This window comes from Chaetura pelagica, unplaced genomic scaffold, assembly GCF_000747805.2.
Source record: "Chaetura pelagica isolate M959 unplaced genomic scaffold, ChaPel_1.0 scaffold72, whole genome shotgun sequence".
In the NCBI taxonomy this organism is placed as follows: Eukaryota; Metazoa; Chordata; class Aves; order Apodiformes; family Apodidae; genus Chaetura; species Chaetura pelagica.
In genome coordinates, this window is record NW_009952560.1 from 91,675 (window position 1) to 111,104 (window position 19,430).

Genomic DNA, 19,430 nt, shown 5'->3' on the forward strand with positions numbered 1-19,430 from the left:
TGAAGAAACCCATTTCAGCATTTATACTACAAACTAAACACACACAACCAAAATTACTGACTCTTGAATAGGTACAGGAAGGCTTTGCTATGCAAAACAAACTTGTGCAGGATCTACCATGAGCTAATCTGACTGCTGGTAGCACCTACACATGTATTATTTGCAGATTTGAGGTCTGCAGAGCATTTAGACCTTCCAAGTTCAGCAGCAGGCCTGCAACCCCAGTAACGTAAAAACAGCTGTGCCAAACAGAGTGAGCCAGAAGTCTGAAAAATATCATCTTAGCCCAATTAGAGAAAGTTAGGTATTGTTACCAGTGCTTCATTGTTTCAGCCTAGTTACAGAAACCAGGAATTTTCAGCTGAGATCTTTGCAGTACAAACAGTTCAGTGGAACTGAGGTAAGGCACAGCTAAGTTGCCCAGAGAAGCTGTGGCTGCCCCATCCCTGGCAGTGTTGAAGGGCAGGTTGGATGGGGCTTGGAGCAACCTGGGCTGGTGGGAGGTGTCCCTGCCCATGCAGGGGGGTTGGATCTAGATGATCTTTAAGGTCCCTTCCAATCCAAACTATTCTATGATACTATCATTATACTCATAATCCCAGGGCCACAAATTTTTTATTGCACTTTCAACATGGCATTTCTGATTGTAGAAAAGGGCAAACCAGAAAACCTACCTCTGCTTCACATTCAACTCCATCTGCATCTGGCTGTTGATCAGCACTAGCAAGAGAAGACAGGCTTACAGTGAGAATAATGTTTGCAAATCCACCTGTCAGAAAAGTGGGCTGCTACATATGCCATTAGTGGAGAGAAGCAAATAGAAAACAGATCTCAATAGCATTAGAGTAGGTCAGAGAAAGACAAAATTACTGCTGCACTTAACAGATAAGGACTTTCTAAGCTTATTTTGGCAAATGAGGGACGAAGACTTGGAAGTGATTTTCAATGATTAAGTGGCATGAATTGATTTGGCAGTGGCACAGCTGCATTATTACAGTGTGTTCCAGTAATGGATATTCCTATTCCTACTACTGAAATACCAACAATGGAGAAGCAATTGTGAGTGCTGGCAATGCAGCCTAAAATCTTATGCATGCCCTACTATTAAGATCCTTAAAAAGATGTTTGCTTACAGTTAAGTGTATCATGCTCTTTTCATCATAAAACTCTAACTTCTATTTAATTAAATATTTCTGATCCTGGGCATGCACATAACCACAAGTAGATATTAAAGGTGTGGACTTCTTACTGTCCCATTTAAAGGAAATATCATATTCTATTTATAAAACTGAGACTACCCATATCACCCTTGCTGACTAAAATGATCCCATAAGTTCTCAGAGGATTAGTTAAGTTTTGGCCATAACATGTTTTTTTCAGACTGATCTGAAGATTATCAGGGAAACACTATGCAAATAGAAGAACTTCAGACTGTACTTACTTAGTGTCTGCAGCTGTTTCTGGAGGCTGGGCTATCTGTGCAGGACTAGGAATTTCTGGGAAAGCAGAAACATTTATGATGCATGATTTACACTTATAGATATCTTATAGATTGGAAGTTTTAACATTGCAATAGTGATTATTTGCTTCTTACTCAGGAATCATAAAATAAACTCAACTACAGACCTTATGATTTCATACTTCTGTTCATTAAAAACTATGCTCATCTTTCCTAGTACTTCTTTGCCAGTAGATTCACCAAGTCTGCTCTTCTTCCCATTCACCTCCTTATCAGTCATGTCTCTCAAGGTGAGTCCTTGTCTGTGAGCTGCTCACACACCTTCAAGTTGCCTCAGAAATACTTAAATCCACACAGAACTAGGATATACAAATTCATCTATACTGCAGGCCATGTATTCCAATTGCACCTGTCCAGTGTTACCAGTGCACAGGAAATTTAGCTTGGGTTGCAAATCCTCCCAAAATTCAGAATAATTACATCCTACATCACCATTTCTCACCTTAGAAACAAACAAGCTTTTTCTAAGGGTTCATGAACAGTTAACTGAGAAAAAGAGTTTGTACATGCAAATCCACACATGAATAGTGTTGCATCATTCTTAAACCCCCCAGGCAGGAGCCCCAGTTGATAAAGCTGAGCTCAGCATTCCTGAACTGACAGTGTCCATTTCCACTAGCTAAGCATATAACCCCCAAAGCGAGTCTTTTTAAAGAAAAAACACAGTTGTGTCTAAAATCCCACAGCAGAAAGTTACTGTTTTACAATTGAATAATCAAAGTTTCACCTTAGTACATAAAACACATCACTCCCTCATAAGATATTAAAGAGGCCTGAGACAAAAGAAAGTTTTAACTGTTTTAGATACTTTTTTTTTTAAAGCAGAATTATCATTCTTGGGCAACATGCAGTGGTTTACAAACAAGTTACTTTTTGGCAGAAGCTGGTTAGTAGAATTTAAACAATCAACTCACCTGGGAAGATAAATTGTTGTCTATGCTGAATGTAGTAGGCAGCTTTTTTTTTTATTGTGTGGGTTTTTTTTTTAAAAAAAAAGGACAGCAAAAAAATTATCAGGAGAAAAAAACAAACAAAAACAAACACAAACAGGTTAGAGGATGATCAGTAAGTGTCCCATATGCATTCAATGAATTAGTCCCAACTCACTGTTGGGAAACAGATTAGTAGATTATCAGCCTGCTTGAGAGAGTGAATTTCAGCACATGCAGTTTTGGAAGACTATGACGGATGATACTTGTCACACAAAAGCCATGTTACCAACAAGCAACCAGTCTGGTGGGAAAACACCTTCAGACTTTCAAGTGGCTGAAGCAAATTTAGAGAACCTAGGGATGCTCTGGTGCTTCAGTGGTGTCTCATGGCTTCAGCTTTTCAAAGATGCACCCAAGAGAAGGTGAAGCTCATGAACCATTTACAAGCATTTTTCATTTCAGCGAATTTGAGCAGTGAGTCCCCTAATACAAAGCAGTTGCAGTAGAACCCTTGTACTAAAACTGACTCTGCTTCTGCCCTTTTTGAGTAGGCTAAAATAGCAGCTTTCACAGATCAAAAGCTAGATGCACAACACAGCAAAACTGAAGGCTGGATGTAGCAGCATGTGAGCAGCTTGTGTCTTCATTTCCAGATCAAAGGAATTCTATTTATTCTGACTATGTAAATCTTTGCCCTTGTCAGAGATCTTTGCCTCTGTCAGCTTTGGCAAAGACTGCATCTTCTGCAAAGCATGTAGGGTACATTCTTCTCCACCAGATGTGTATGGCAATGGTTTAAAAATGAGTGTTGATTGTTGGTTTTCTTTGGGAAGGGACTGAGAAACTAATTCATCCCAGTTGTCATTTTCACATTTTGCTCTAGCCATGAGCTTACTCATGATTTAAAGCCACTGGTAACCAAACACAGCAGGCAACATGCATTTTACAAAACAATGAGAAAAGGTAGGAGAAAGAATATAATTATATATATTTTTAGTTCTTTTCAAAAAAGGAGAAAATAGAAAGATGAAAACATTTAAGAAAGGTGCCAGTACTCCCCAACAATCTGTCTCCAGCAAAGCTATCTTGTTGATACCACTTAAAAACTTCCAAGAACAGAACACTACCTTTTATCAGATAGCAAGATACATCTTCACACCTTGCTTAAGACATAACTATGTATTCAGAAACCTGCAACTACTGTAGAACCTTGGTCAGCCTCTGCTTGCTTGGAGACCTTTCTGATCCTGGAAAAGATGAGTTTACCTGGGAAGTTAAATCGTCCATCCCTCTGGCCCATAGGAGATGGGTTTGGAGGAGGTGTGGCACTGGGAGGGTTGGAAGACTGGAAAGGTGCTGGAGAAGATGGTGTGGATGAGGTTGTGGAAGAAGGATTACTGCTAGAGTCCAGGTGATTTATTGCTGGTGGATGCTCCTTCAAAGCAAGGAAAGACACTTGTGAGAAAACGATAAAAAGAAAGAATTCCTCTCAGTGTTTACTGAACGAGAGGGAGAGGAAAGCTGTCCCTGCTTCAGTCATAACGTAGTATTTCTAAGTGAGCAGACAGCTTGAGTGGTGCATAATTTATGTTTTACAAGGAGAAAATGTCACATATCCAAGTCTCCTTGCAAAGTGAAAGCTCAGGGTGCCATTCTTGCTCCAACCAGCAAAATACTGCTGCCACCTCTCCTTACTGTAGCTCCTGAGTGACTTACAGACACAAGAGTCACTTCAGTCACCACATACCTTTTTAGTTAGTGCTTTGGGAAGAGTTCCAAATTGTGGCTCTGTTGGTCTGTCTACTGGATTATTGATATCAGAAGGGACAGATTCTGTTCTTCTTATTTTTGTTACTGAAAAACAAGTTGAAGGGAAAAAAAAGCTTTCATCAGACTTTTTATTCTTGTGATACCATCAACTACATTGAAATGCTAAGAATTTGTACAGAATTACTCACTGGGAAGGAAGGATATTCTACAAGCAGGTGCCTCTTTAGTACATTTGTTGTGACATTTCAATCTGAAAGAGAAACATTACGTGTTAAATAGCAACTTGTTCTTTCCCAAAAAGCAGCAGCCTGCCCTTAATTTGTAATTCTTATGCTAATCTCAGAGGGAGTTCTGGAATGCTCCAGGCCCCAAAGCAGCAGGCATTCATATGAAGAATCCTATTATGTGTGTCATTAGGCTAATGAAATCCATATGCATATCTTCACATCTGATTTATTTTTAATATAGTTACCTTCATTGACTCATCCAGCAACAGTGAAGCAAGCACTAACAGCTCAGAGCTCTGGACTAACAACCTAGATAGAGAAGAAAAAACTAAAATCCTGGCTGTTATTTAGGTATTCAGCTCCGACTACAAGATTTACCCATCATTAGGTAGGAAACCTGCATGTCTTCTAGGAGGATCTGTTCCATGATCTTCCCAGGCACAGAGGTGAGGCCTACAGGTCAGTAGTTCCCAGGGTTCTCCTTTCTGCCCTTTTACAAAACGGGTGTAATTTTTCTTTCTTCCAGTCGCCAGGGACTTCACCTCAGTGCCATGACTATTCAGAGTGGCTTGGCAACCACATCAGCCAATTCTTTCAGGACTCTGGGATGCATCTCATCAGGTCCCTTGGACTTGTGTACGTTCAGGTTCCTCAGATGGCTGTGAACCTTGTCTTTGCTTACAGTGGGAGGGTCTTTGTCTCCCTGGTCTCCATCCTGTGGGCCATCAACTTGAGAGCCGTGAGGACAGGGGTTGCCAGTGAAGACTGAGGCAAAAGGGTTGTTGAAAATCTCAGCCTTCTTCTTGTCTGTTGTTACTAGTTCATAAGTGTTGCTCATCAGGGGGGTTAAGCTTTCTTTAACCTTCCTTTTCTGGTTTCCATACCTGTAGAAGCCCTTCTTGTTTTTCTTTACATCCCTTGCCAAGTTCAGCTCCAGCTGCGCCTTGGCCTTCCTGACCTCATCCCTCTAACAACCAGGCAATGTCCCTGTACTCCTCCCATGAAACCTGTCCCCTCTTCCACAGCCTGTGTAGCTCCATCTTGCCTTTTAGTTTGACCAGCAGGTCTTGACTCAGCCGTGCTGGTCTCTTGCCTTCCTTGCCCAATTTCCTACACCTGGAGCTTGACATCTCCTGTGCTCCATGGAAAGCATCCTTAAAGATCTGCCAGCTCTGTTCTGCTCTATGTCCCTGAGGGCTGTTTCCCATGGGGTCCTACTTACCAACTCCTTGAAGAGCTGGAAATTTGCTTTCCTAAAATTCAGAGTCCTCACTATGCTTTCATCTGCCTCGTACCCCTAGCGACAGTGAACGGCACTAGTGCATGGTCACTGCAGCCCAGGCTGCCTTTAGCTTTGACATCCCTGATGAGTTCACCTGCATTTGTGACCATCAGGTCCAATCCCCTTGGGCTGTGCCAGAGCATCCCTTTGCCACTCAGAAGCTGACTGCAAAAATGTCATTACTAAGAGGGCATAATGTCTAGGGATAGAGTTACTGGCAAACTTTTAATGAATCAAATGCAAGGTTCTTCGGAAAAAGATCATCGCTGTTTGCTCACCTGCAGTACTTACACTTCACCCCAAACATCATGCTTTTCTGACAGACTTGGCAAATCTGAGATAACCAAGACTTTGTAGAGAACCTAAGCAGAAACAAGAGGGTAAAGTGATGTTATCTACTGTCTAAAGGAAATTTAACATCTGTAGGTAGTTACAGACAGACTATACTCCTTTAGCTTGTTCTGAAAAGGGCAAGTGGTGGTATGGGAAAGACTTCTCACTTTTCCAATCAAAAGCAACTGAAAGGCAGCTGACACCAACTCTGCTGGCCTCCAGCTAGTTCTCCACTCTTAGAACAGGGCTGAGAGGTGCTCAGAGGTGCCGGAGTACACATCTCTAAAATGTCCTGAAACCTCAATTGCAGCTCGGCAATTGCAGATCTGAAGCCTCATGCAGTCAAAGATACCCAAGTTGGTAAAACATCACTTCATAAAAACCCCTTAAACTAGAATTGAAACAAGCAAGTACTCTGAGAGGGAGCAGCCATTACATGCTCCAAGTGCAGATCTAGCCCATGAGCATGTGATGCTCATCAGTTGCTGGTGTCCCTCCTCAGAGGAGCAGGATATATCACATGGGGCTGGTTATATTCACCTGAACACCATTCTCGAGCTGAAATGAAATTTATGGGTGGCAGTGGGAGTGTTATCCCTTTTACCAGAAAACTGAATGGATAGGTTTGTCTGGTATTAGAACTGGCTAGCCCAGTTTTGTTTTGGATTTGGGAGGGGGAGCTGCAGCAACCTATGAGGGAGGAAGAGGAACATGTGTTTTCTTTTCATGTAGGGAGGAAGGAGAAGCTTCCCCTTATAAAAAGCACTATTTCCTATTCACTCCAGACACAACTCTGCTGCTGCTGGTTCCCTACTCATTACAGTATGGGCAGCCAGCTGGCTTTGTAAAAAGCATTTCAAGTGCTGGACACATCAGTGACATATTACAAAGGAATGAAGCTGAAATACAGTAAAGGCTGAACTTGGCAAATGAGGCACCTGACCCAATTTCAGGCCTATTTGAGAGTCCTCACTGCTACAAAGACACTCCAACAGGCTGCTGGCCTGGTCTGCCCCCTCTCTGTGGCTCCCACAGCACGTGTTGCTCACCTGTGTGTTACAGCTAAGCCAAAGTCTCTTCGTACCGTTTGAGGGGATCCTTGGGAGAGTTCTGATGGAGAACAAAAGGATGGTTTAGGGAAGCATTACTCACAAGCCTGCTTACCAGTCTAGACAGAACAAACCCATCACTGTCACTAGTAGCCTGACACTGCTAGTAGCCCAGCTCAGCCCAGTCAGACTGGTTTCCCTTCTGCTGCAAAGCTACTACCAGATACTGCTCTTGTATTTGTTTTCATGTGGAGGCAATACAAGCTAAGATGTGGTGATGGAATCATAATTCTTCCTTATTTTTGTTAAATCATGTTGTTTTACATTTAGGGAACACAGAAGTCCATCTGGTTAGGCCCTGGCCATTCTTAAGGTGGAAAGTCAGACTTTACACCCAACCAGTTTACTCCCTGTTGATTTACCATTAATACCATCACCCAGTTTTCATGCAGTGTCAGTACATTTCAGAATATTCTTTTACATTGAAAGTTACTATCTCCATTTTATAGATAGGGCCAGACATGACTCAAAGGGATAAAAAGATTTCTGTGAGATAACTTAGCTAGCTGGTAAGTGCGAAAAGAGAGACCTAGACTTCAAAATGTCAGTCGAGTGCTCCAGTGGTTAGACCACAAACTTCCTAAAAACTCTAAAATACTAAGAATCTGGCATATTTCCTGAATTAAAACTACAGCCATATTGCAAATCTGGAGAAAAACTCAAATCTGCAGGCATCAACACAGCTTCAGGGCTGGACACTCCATGCTTACAAAAAGTCAGTCTCTTTCTTTGACCCTAGATGGCACCAGATTCTTTTTTATCATTATTCCACCGAACTTGTAAAAGCATCTGTGGTCTTAGAATAGGCTGGAATGACTAGTTGCTTTTCCAAGAAATACTGCTGATCTGGTGTGGCCATCCAAATGCAGAGTCATCTGAATTAATCATAAGACAACAGTTAAGGTGGCTACATCCTTACTGAAGAGTCCTAATTAATATAATCAAGTTTGGAATGGAATGAGACTTAAAGGAGTCTACAGCTTTTAAAACAGACAATATTACTATGTGCACAGAAGCACCAAAATTCTTAATTTCTGTTTGAATTTATTCTAATGTCATTTTTATTGATTGCATAAATTCTATCACTCTCCTCAGAGAAATGCTCAGATTTCTGCCTGCATTTTCATTCTACAATTTTCTTTCTATGCTTTTTTAATTTCTGAAAGCAGCTCCTGGGATTTTTGTTTTAAAGGGCATTAGATGTATGTGTGGTGCTGTAATGTCCTTATCTGGACTTTTATATTTTACAAAAAGATGAGATGCTTTCCAAGATGCCTCTGTCTCCCTATGTTAGTTTCCAAGGTTACAGGTTGTATCTGAGACAGACACACAGTCACATGGATCAAAACACAAGTCCTAGTCCTGTCTGCCCTTAAACATGTGGATGGACTCATCGCCATCAGAGGAAGCATCTCACATTTAAGCACATGCTGAAGCATTCCTGAGATGGTTGCAGGCAACTGGCTAATTTCATCACAGAGATCCTTGGCAATATCCATAGATACTCAAAGGTTAGGTGCAAAGTTATTTCCAGTAGCAAGAGGCACCAATAACAGGAGTCTGAAGTCACAAACAATTACACCCAAACTCTTTGCTTTAACCCTTTAAATATCATAACCCTTTTCCTTTCTTTTGTCATCTGAAGAAATACCAGGTACAAAAAAGACCATGTAAACAGTTCTCCAGCAGGCCAAGCTCCTGCTACAGTAAACAGAAACTCTGGGCTAGAAGGCCCTACTGAGGACCTCCAGATGTTGCACAGGGATGATCAACAGAGAGTTGACAAGGACAGGTTCTTCTCTCAGCAATGAAAAATCTCTTACCAAACCTAGAGAGAAAAAAAAAATAATATTTTTTTTTATTTTAAAATGATCAGTTTAAACAATCAGTTACATGTTAGATTAACACCTTTCCTTTATCTACTCAAAAAAAGTGTATGTCAAAGCCTGGAAAAAGTGGTTGGGGCCTTTTAACAGCAGCAGCCACCCCAGCCTCCTCAACAGGTGTAATTCCAAATACATTTCAAAAGACACACTGTTAACAAGCAGCTTTTGTGGTTATCTTAGGATATCCCACTGATACAGATTCTGAGACTACACTGAAACCAAGACCAGGCAACTGGAGAGCTGCTCTTTGACACAGGCAGAATTGGAGCACTGAATGCCCTTTGGTATAAACAAAGCCCAGCAGTGTCCATGGGAAAGGAGGAAGGAGGAGGTGTCATGCTTACTTTATTGGAGGAACTTCATCTATCCTGTTTCCCAACTGTGATTCGTGAGACTTGCTCCTAGTGAGGGTTGGGAAGTTAGGTAGCAGCTGAAAAACCTTCCTGCAAGGGGGAGGAGGAGTCCGTGGTGGCTTCAACTTATGCCTTCTCTTGGTTTGAGGAGTGGTTGGTGGAGTGATGGTGATGCTGTGAGGAGTCCTTGGTGTTAACCTTCCACTGTGTGTGGGGAATGCAAAAGGGTCCAGGAGGTTTTCTGCATAGATAGAAGGTCCGTGACTGGAGGCAAGAGAATCCGAAGCTGGGATTGTAGATACTGACACGGAACGTGCCTGCTGGCTGGTGCCCTTGGGAAGGTGCAGTGCAGAGGGGCTCCATGTGGGGGCAGAGGAGCCGGGGGAGTCGGTGGTGTTTGTCGAGCTGTTCTCTCGGCGTGCCTCAGAGAGGTTCATCAGCACATCATCTTTTAACTCCCCACCTGTTCACCAACGATAGTCATGTTAGCCAAGCATTAGAAGGGAAAGCCACCGTATATACACAACTCACACCCAGCTGCTTTAGGCTGTATGGTGGGGTTTTCCCCCCTGCTTTGCACCTGTGCAAGATGCAAGCCTAGTTCTCCTCCTCTGACACCCATCCAAGACACCTTTAAAACAAGAACAGCAATATCTACCCTGTAGTTACATATCCCAAAGCTAAAATCGGGTCCTATGTTACATGATGGGCTGAATTTGAACAGATTTGAGCCCTACTGAACAATGAGGGATACACACACCTACATAAAACAGGTACCCACATCCCACTGCAAACCCATGTGGATTTGGTGCCGATCTGTTTAGATAAATCTGTACATCCAGCCTGGCACCCTGTCTGCTTTTAGAGTGGTCTTTGGTAAAAAGAAAAAAATACTTCTATTAAGGCCAATAGGTTGGAAATAATCAGTGGTTGACAAAAGATTATATACCTGGATTTAAAAAAATGCCATTTCTTTATAGTAATTGAATGCCATGACTTCTGAACAATGGCTGGTTTTGCCACAGTATGGATGGGAAACATTTGACAAAGCAGGACATGAAAGATTAGAAAAAAGGAAATATGAAACTGGGCTGTTTGCTGACTTTTCCATTAACTAATCTTTACCATTTGCAAATTGTATGAACTGTCATAATACTGACAGGAAACATCACCTTTCAGTGGCAGACAGATAATTGCTACAGGGAAAGATCTGATGCACGTGAGGACCAGTGTGCTATGTGAAACACTCTTGTCCAAACAGATTTTACAATGCCTTTGAAAGTAGCCTGGGGAGGGTGGGAGGGAAAGATGGTGAAACAGTGCTCCAGGAATCTGGAATTTGACTGATCCTAAAAATCTTGGGTCAGATCCATTTGCATGCTGAACACATGTGTTTCTAATGACACAGCTCCCTTCCTTCCAGAATGTCAACGTAAATTGGGGTTTTTGCTAGCTCTTGAATCTGCTATTGGAATCTGACTAATGATTCTATCAATTCCAGCAGTCAAATAAAAAACTGCAGGAGGCAGGGAATTTTAAGAGAAGTTCATCAGTTGGTACACTTAAGCTATACAGTGATAAAGGGTTGTCAGAGTCATGTTTTTCTCTTCTAAAACGTTGAGCTGAATAATGCTCAGGCTTCTGAGCAAAGTAATGCCAAACAGAATGATACCTTCTCTCTGCACTGGCAATATTTGAGGACAGGATTACCTAGAAGAAATCTGGTTGTATTTGTTAGGTCAAGGATATGTGTACTGAATGATGGAGGATTAACTGGAGCATTAGACACAATTCTGAACACAGATGGAATAAGGATACAGTCTATTGACTAGGAAAGGATATTGCTACATACATTTATTTCCATGTATTTATTTATTTGACATGCTGTCAAACCCAAATCCAACCCACAGCTCTAGTTGTGTTTGATCACTGCAACTTCATGTACATCCAAGTGTCATAACCTGATCCTGGTTACAGATATACCCAAATGCATTCCCTACAGGTTTTTGGAGATTGTCTCGTATGAAAGGAAGCAGGATGGAGGTCAGGCTGGTGAGAACCTAATTCCACAGAACAACAAGACAGTCTGTACCTGATTCAGTCACTTTCCGTAAGCAGCTCAGTGCCCCATTGAGTCTGGAGCACTCCTCATCTCTGGCACCACATCTCTTCATTGTTTCTTTCACCTTGGACTCATTCATTTCTAGTAAGGCATCTAAGGTTATCTCCTCTGGTATTCTCTGCAGAAAAAAACAAGATGATACTTTTATTTTTTTTACTAGACATATATAGATAAGACTGTCACTTGTTATTCTGATGTACTTGAAATAATGCCACTCCTCACTGTCTGATCTGACTCATGATGCTCACACTTGTGGTGCATCTCTCAGATCAGTGATGACCACGCAGCAGATCTCAGCAGTGCTCCACAGCTGCTTTCTCTCCTCCCTTCATCATGACAGACCAGGCTTATGCTCCAGTGTTCTCTGTATCACTAGGATGTTGTGGTAGTTCTCTGGTATTTAAGTTAGCATTAGAGGTGATTGAATTATTCTTCTCCCCTTGTGGAAAGTTTTCACTCAGCATTTTTGAAAAGCTACTAATGAAAGCTTAACTTGTTCATTAAAAAAAAATTAGTCAGAAACAAAACAGGCTTAAAACCTGAAAAAAAGTCAGATAAAGATGTTTGGCTTTCTAGTAGGGAAGTGAAAAGTAAAAGCAGTGAGGAAAGCTACTTCTTTTCTTAAACAAAAATAAATGTTTATCACCAAGAGATAGTGACCTCCTCCTCAAGCAATTTTTCTTTCATTAAAGAACCAGCCTTACCCTATCTTGCTGTCCAAGAGATTTGTGCAGAACTCCTTGTACATCTTAATCCACCAAAGCCTCCAAAGTGATAAGGTTTATATCAGGCAGAAACAAAAGACACAAGAGACTCAAAAGCATGAAATTATCTGGTATTTCCTGACACAGAATTGAGCTGTCGCCCCTCTCCTCCCCCATTCAAATGTTCCCAGTGTAACTCTACAGCAATTGTGGTTAATAAACAAAACCAGGATATTTAGCCCAGATACCCAGGAATTTCCCTGAAAGTTTTGCCTAAACAGACCTCACTGCTGCCTACTCTCACAATGAGATCACAAATTTCACAATATTTGGCCTCTTTCCTAAAGTTTCAACTCCTGGAATTATTCTATACAAAAGGCTTTCAACTTTTTATTTGAAGGGGAAACTCAAAAGTGTATCTCAGTGTTTGGAAACAAAAAGCTTGTAAACTCCATTTCCGACTTGAAATCAAAGTTGAATGTCCTTTAACAATCACATCTTTCTTAAGCCAGACTCAAGCCTCTGAGGTCTGATGCATGAGGTTTAGCAGTCACAGTGCTAGAAACAGCCCCCATCTTTGGAGCTTTATAGGTGCCAACACAAAAAGTAGTCACATGGTTTCCATTTTTAGCAACGGTTGCATGGAGCAAAGAAAAACAAAAAAATCAGAAAGGGCAGCAAAGAAATGCATCCTGCATCTTCTGTCACATGCCCTGAACCAGATGAATCACAAAACACAGCTGACTCAAGGAGACACAAAGAATTTGAATGAGCAGTGAGCACAAAGCAGGTCCACAGTAGAGCCAGGGCTCAATGAAGTTCAAGTCAATTTTCTTGTTCTATAATTAATGTTAGAAGAATAACAAAAGCACAGATATCCCATCTGACACTGGGTAGTATTATTCCTTTTTCTGCTCCCTTGCACCACCAAGATGCAGGAGTCAGATTGCCCCCAAAAGCTTGTTCTTGACGGACTTCCATGTGGATAAAATGCAGGAAGCACAAAGACTCCAGTGAAAATGCAGAGCAAACTCTGCTCTCCTGGGATTCCTAACCTGGTATTACACCCCACAGGACAAAAAAAAACAACAACAACCTGAGATAATCTGAGTTGAAACTGGGATGTTTTTCCACCACTCAAATATTCCAGCACAAAGCCAGTACAAGTTTGCTAACATGCAGCTCCAGCCAAACTTGGCTGATAACAATAGGATTAACCCAAGTCTTTATTCTAGTTAGTGATTTCCCCAGCACCCCCTGAATTCCTCTCCCCTGCAAGCAGAAAGCACTGTGTGCAGCAGGATCACAAGGGCTCACGTCAGCCTCGCTGCGACACAAGCAGCTCTCAAAGGGACAGTGACTGGGGGAAAACAGCCACACGAGTTACAGCACAGCAGGAACAGTTTTCCACACCACCACGGGTGCCCCTGTGCTCTGGAGCAGGGCAGGTAATGCTTCCCCATTATGCATAAGGGAAAGCCAATGTCTCTGTCAAAAACATTTATCCCATTTCATGCTTTTATGCAGTCCTTGAGTAAGTGGGATGACAGCGATGTCACCCTTGAATTATCTTCAAACATTTCCTCACCCCCACCACTCCCTGCTGAGAAAACAACCCAGAGCACGCAGCCACTGTTGGAAGAAGCCGCCTCCTTCCGGATCCCAGTACAAGCTCTCAAGTGACATTACCCAGTATCACCTCACCTCCCTACCCTTCGCATGATGCCCATGTAACCAGTGACTTATTAGAACCATTAGTAAGTCAATCAGTAAAGTGGAAGAGACCAAGATTTTCTTGGGAAAGCAAAGCTTTTCCACCTCAGCCAGTTCCACAGCCCAGGCTTTACAAGCAGCAGAAATGCAGAGCCAGCTGGGATGGGACTGGTCACAGCACTACTGGGGATCTGGTTTCTCCAGTGCCTGCTCTGTGGCAGGATCCAGAGTGGAGGAGCACCCCTGACCTCCAGTGTTAACACTCAGGGGAGTGACTGGCACAGAAGACTACAAAAACAGGAGGAAATCAGGCTGATCTGCAAGTCCACGTCCACCCAAGTAGCCAGGGTGCAGTCAGGTTCTATCCTGTCTGTTCTCCTTTTACAAGGAGGGCAAAGTACTGCAGTTACCTAGGGCAGATGCCACTGCACCTTTGACAGGAGCCTTGTACCTGTACAGCCAGTCCTCAGTGGAGTAAAAAATGGCCTTTGGACTGAAAAAACAGTAATTTGTAAGGTGGAAGTGGCTATTTTAACTGACCCTGTATTAGCTCTCCGGTTGTGCTGCTACAGACAAGGCTTAACTGGGGAATTCCCATTCCCTGCTGTGAGAGGTCTGTGGGATAGCATCTGGGCTCAGCTCCTGGTTGTAACAACACACACACTCACTCCTCACAAGGCAAAACTCACCAACACAAAATTGCTGAGCTCACAACCAGTACAGATGCCTTGGGGTGGCTGGGTTGGGGTGTGTTGCTGTTCACGGAGTGGGGCCTGGGTCCTGTACAGAGCCTCAGAGCCTCCCAGGTCCTTCTCTCATTCCCAGAGGGGAACACAACCAATTACTGGCACAGAGAACTTAGCTGTTACCTTTGTCCCACAGCAGCCTGATGGTTAAACTCCAGGACTGCCTGTTCTTCAAAGTCTGATGGTGTTTAGTGGATTTGAAAATAATTTTTAAATAATTACAAACCATTCCAAACTATTGAGCTTAGGGCATTTTTTTCTTTGTCTCATTCATTTGTAGGACACAAACACTATGCAAGGCTTCATCATCCTAAGCTGACTGGTTTCACTTCCTTAAGCAGGTCAGCGCTTTACAACTCCATGCATGGCCTGCCATGAAAAGCTAGAATGGTTCACACAAGGCACAGCTGAGCAGAAAGGGGCAGCCCCAGCTCTTCACTTTGCTCTGCACCCTTAGCACCATCTCACACAGACACACATCCTGACACAGGCACCGTCTGCTTGCCACGCTGAACCCTTCCTGGGCCTGCATGTAAAGTCCAACCTACTCTTTTGCTCAACAGTTTAATTTTAGAAAGACAGAATAGCAAGTTATAGGAAAGTATAAGTACAGAAAAGGAGATTATATTTAAACAATCCAAATGACCTTGAGCTGGGAGAGCTCAGACTATCTGCTGCCAGCCCCCATGACACGTGACAAAAGAAATAAGCCTTAAAAGGGGGGGAAGGGAGGGGAAGTAAGAGGCTTTCTTTAAACAGCCACTCATGTGCTGCACATATGTAGGGGCTTAATATAAAACTGGTCAATATGATCCCTGTAAGATTGGCCTGATGTGATTTAGCTCTGTGTTAGCCCCCCAGCCAGTGTGATAATGATGAGGGTCACTAGTTCAAGATGGCTCTTAAAACAGGTTCAGTTGCTGCGGATGCTCTGGCTCAGCTGTTGAGCTAAGGGGAAGAATGTCCCCTGTGAAGAGCCCTGACAGTGTCTGTCTCAGAGGAACATGTGGTGGGCTGGAGCCCTACCAGTGCAAGTGCAGTTCTGGGCCCTTGCAAAGGGGTTACTCCCAATCCTCAGCACTGAGGGTGAGAAATGTGGGTCCAGCAGACCTCTCTTGACCTGCTCTTCATGGGCACTGTGGCTTTAAAACAACACAGCTTTAAACAAAAATGCGGCTTAAAGGCTTGTGTTAGGGCCAAGCTAAGAACCATCTCCCTGGGCACACCTTGCCTTAACAACAGCACGATACTACTCTAATAATAAGGTCAGATTAAAGGAGGGGGGGAGGAGGGAAGAGCAAGCAGAAGACAGAACCTGCTTTCAGTCTTTCAGCACCTCAAAACTGGCAGCAAAATCTGAAGTCCTACTCACCACGCACAGCTCAGCGAATGTGATGCTAAAAAGCCCAAACCAGGAAATCATTCCTCTCTATAACAGGTAAGAAGACTTTTCTACAAAGTCTTCCTGCTTCTCACACATGCAGGCTGTGCACTTCATGGTACCCATGTTTAAAAGAGAAAAAAGTAAACCACAGAAGCCATCCAAAGGTTAGTCTCAGTTAGCCAGGGTGAAAAGTTCACAATAGTGTAAGAAGGTCTTTAATCTTGTCTGGTGTCCAACTTAAATCCCTGAAACATGTAAAAAAGCTGGTATCTAACTCAGTGGATGGGTTATTTTTGGTAAAGATTCCTCCCTGCAGATAAGCTTAAGGAGCTAATGCTGTTGCTAGCACTCTGCAGAATCAGTCTGACCTGCTCCTCAACCTAGGAGACACAGCTCTTCCTGTAAAGCTGGACAGTTGTCAAGGCCCCAAATGCCTCCTCTTAAATCAATACATTCCCTCACCAATCATCGTCCCATAAAACAGCAGATGCTAGAAGAGAAAACCCATTACATAAGGTGCTTAAATTCCCAATGATGGCTCCAAGCAAAGCATGTAAGGATGCTCTTAAGAATATCTTGTGCCTGCTAGTTGTTATTTTGCTTTCATGTTATGGTGTCTAGTGAAGAAGGTACTGAAAAATTGTTGTATTATTACATTGCTGGAGATTTTATGAGCATTCAGGAAAGTCCCTCACATGGGAGAGCTTGCATTAAGCTATGAGTATACACAGGCTGTGGTCTCATCTAACATCTCCCTCTTCACTGTTTCACCTCTCACACAACAGGCAGGGTGGAGAGGAGCTGACAGACTCAGGACATTCAGTTGGCTGGCTGAGCACAGGGTAACTGCTGGCACTTCCTATTTTTCTGTGAGAAGACAGATGTAGCAGTCACAGGGTTTCACTGCAGGTCCTGAAGGGCAGGGTGAGCCTTCTGCTGACCTCATGCCATGAATCATTCACAGTGAACAAGGCTGCAAGGGGTACCTGGACCCCCTGGCAGGGGAAGGGAGCTCTTGCAATAGTAGAGAATATTTTCCAAGAGCTGTTTACTTTGGGGAGGGGCATTCAGCTGGAACAAGGCAATGGAGTTTTAGGTCCAGGAAGCCTGCAGGACAGAGTTAATTTGCATACACACAATTAGCACATTCAGGATCTCTGCTATCTGGCAGTCCACTCAGAGCTTCTGCTGCCAGACCCATGGAAATCCCCAGCAAAGGGCCAAAGTCCTCATGGTCTGCTCATGCAGATATGCTGACAGAAAAGATGAGAGGATACAGCTGTGGAAACCTGATAGGCTTAGGCAGAATTGCTGCTTCTGTTCCCCCAAACAAAGTGATGCACACAAGTAAACCCCACACTTTTCCTCCAACAACTGATCAGGTCGATCTGCTACCAGCTCAATCACAGTCCATCCAAGTATAAGCATCTGCCATGGTCTCAGTATCCAACTTGTGCCAGTGTCTCCTCTACACACCTTTACAAGGGCAGCAGGAGACTCTTCACAGCTAATTCCTACTCAAAGCACAAGCCTTTCCTGCTCTGCTCCCCACTGTGACAAGTGCTGTCCCAGGCTTGCTCATGAACCATTTCTGACTGCTTACAAGACACTAGGCCTTTAGCATCAGTGCTAAATGGGGAACGAGACAAGTTTCACAAGCAAACAGGAGTTATTAAAAAAAATTATACATTGGGAGTCAAATATGTTGCCCATGTGAACAGCTGTAAACCAGACCCAACCACAGTACTGCTTCATCTGCTCCCACACAGTCTCCCTGGTGGCAAAGTTCTGCTCATAGCCAGCAATCACTAGGGCAGGATTTGTCCCTCCCTGTGCATGACAGTTATCTACTCTAAAAACAGCTTTCCAAACTTGATTGACTGGAACCCCTGCTACATGGTGAGCAGGGCTGGTTCAGACATGATTCAGAAGACGATAAGGAGATGACTATGTTCTTAAGTTACCTTTTAAGATAGTGACAAGTTACACATAGGAACAAATCTAATAGTGATGTTTCTGGGAATAACAATGATAAAGACAGGATTATTTCTGTGGTAAAGAAATAAGTCAATAGGGAATTTTTAATAGCCTTTTTTTTTTGGTGGACATGCCCCAAGCCCAGAACCTATTATGTAGCTCTGGAAGAGATTTCTTCCATCAGCCTAGGAGTAGGGACAGCACTCTGTTCACATCCTCTGTCATTCCTATTCCACCCTTAATTGTTGACTCCCAGTTTTCATGAGGAACAGGATCAGTATATTTTTCTAGGTCCATTTTCAGAGCAACTTTTAGCCACTGGAGACCACTACCTATCTTAAATATACCTTCTGTCTGTATAGTTCCTTGTCCTGCCTTTTCTAGTTCTCAGTTAAAATGTCTCTTCCCAGTTTCAATCCATCATGTTTAACCATTTATTCATCATTTTCAGTATTAAACTACAAGCACACCCAACCAAAAACAAGGATTCCAGCATTTCCTAGAAAAATACTTAAAAAGAAAGTTACAGAACACTATTAGCCCAGCTCCAAAGCAGAGCCTGCTCCACACTTGCCACTGCTTTCTATGATAAAAATCTGTCTGGCAACTGATTAGAGGAACAGTAAGAAAGAAACAGAAATAGCACCATTTGGAGTGGGGGTTCAGAGAAGTTTCCTTGCTCCTCAGAATTTTGTATTCACAGACAGCAAACAGAATCACCACCTACCTCCAGGTCTGCTAGCTCCACACAGAGCAGCCCCTTCACTCCCCGCAGCACGACGGGCTGACTGTTTTCCACATTCACAGGAGTTTTAGCTGTTGCCCAACGCCATAAACAGTGCATTGTTCTTACTATAATCTCTTCCAGAGCTAAAGGATTTTACAAGCAGTCATTATTCTCCTTTTAAATATAGGTTTTCAAAGAACGAAAGGAGCCCGGCAACAAGACAGCAATTATAACAGCAAGAGCTTTCAAGCTTCACAATGTCTAGACCAAGTCACTGAGCAAAAATAGTCTTCACTCAGGACTAGAGGAGTCAGCAGATATTCTAAATTAGAGCTGGTGCTCTATTCCTGACAGAAGAGCCTGGGAGCTTCTGTGCTTCCCTGCATGGCAGCTTTATTTGGGAGAGGACTAAGGGGGGAGAGAAGGGAGGGGAAGAGAGAGAGAGAGAGAGAGAAAAAAGAGCACTGTTTCTGTAACTGCCGAGCTAAAGCAACTGGGCTGTTCTTCAAAGGTATTATGTCACAGATTAGCCCAATCTTGAAACACTCCACACCAGCAACACTAGAAGTGCAGAGGGAATCAGAACTCTTTAAAAAAGAAACAAACTATGAAATCAGACCTTTTTCCTGCTTTGTCCCTGACAAGC

General features: G+C 43.0%; 1 protein-coding gene across 1 annotated transcript in view; it reads right to left on the reverse strand.

Annotated features, from left to right (window-relative positions):
- Window positions 1–19,061, reverse strand: part of KSR1 (kinase suppressor of ras 1) — a 23,041-nt gene extending 3,980 nt beyond the window's left edge. The window contains exons 1-12 of the mRNA XM_010009096.1: window positions 18,785–19,061; window positions 11,504–11,651; window positions 9,403–9,874; window positions 8,996–9,000; window positions 7,113–7,173; window positions 6,009–6,092; window positions 4,410–4,471; window positions 4,199–4,305; window positions 3,718–3,886; window positions 2,434–2,475; window positions 1,442–1,496; window positions 675–720 (exon numbers count right to left, since the gene is read on the reverse strand). Of these exons, the coding sequence (XP_010007398.1) occupies window positions 675–720; window positions 1,442–1,496; window positions 2,434–2,475; window positions 3,718–3,886; window positions 4,199–4,305; window positions 4,410–4,471; window positions 6,009–6,092; window positions 7,113–7,173; window positions 8,996–9,000; window positions 9,403–9,874; window positions 11,504–11,651; window positions 18,785–18,901 (1,368 nt within the window). The 5' untranslated portion in view covers window positions 18,902–19,061. The remainder of the gene's footprint in view (window positions 1–674; window positions 721–1,441; window positions 1,497–2,433; window positions 2,476–3,717; window positions 3,887–4,198; window positions 4,306–4,409; window positions 4,472–6,008; window positions 6,093–7,112; window positions 7,174–8,995; window positions 9,001–9,402; window positions 9,875–11,503; window positions 11,652–18,784) is intronic.
- Between the last annotated feature and the right edge of the window lie 369 nt (window positions 19,062–19,430).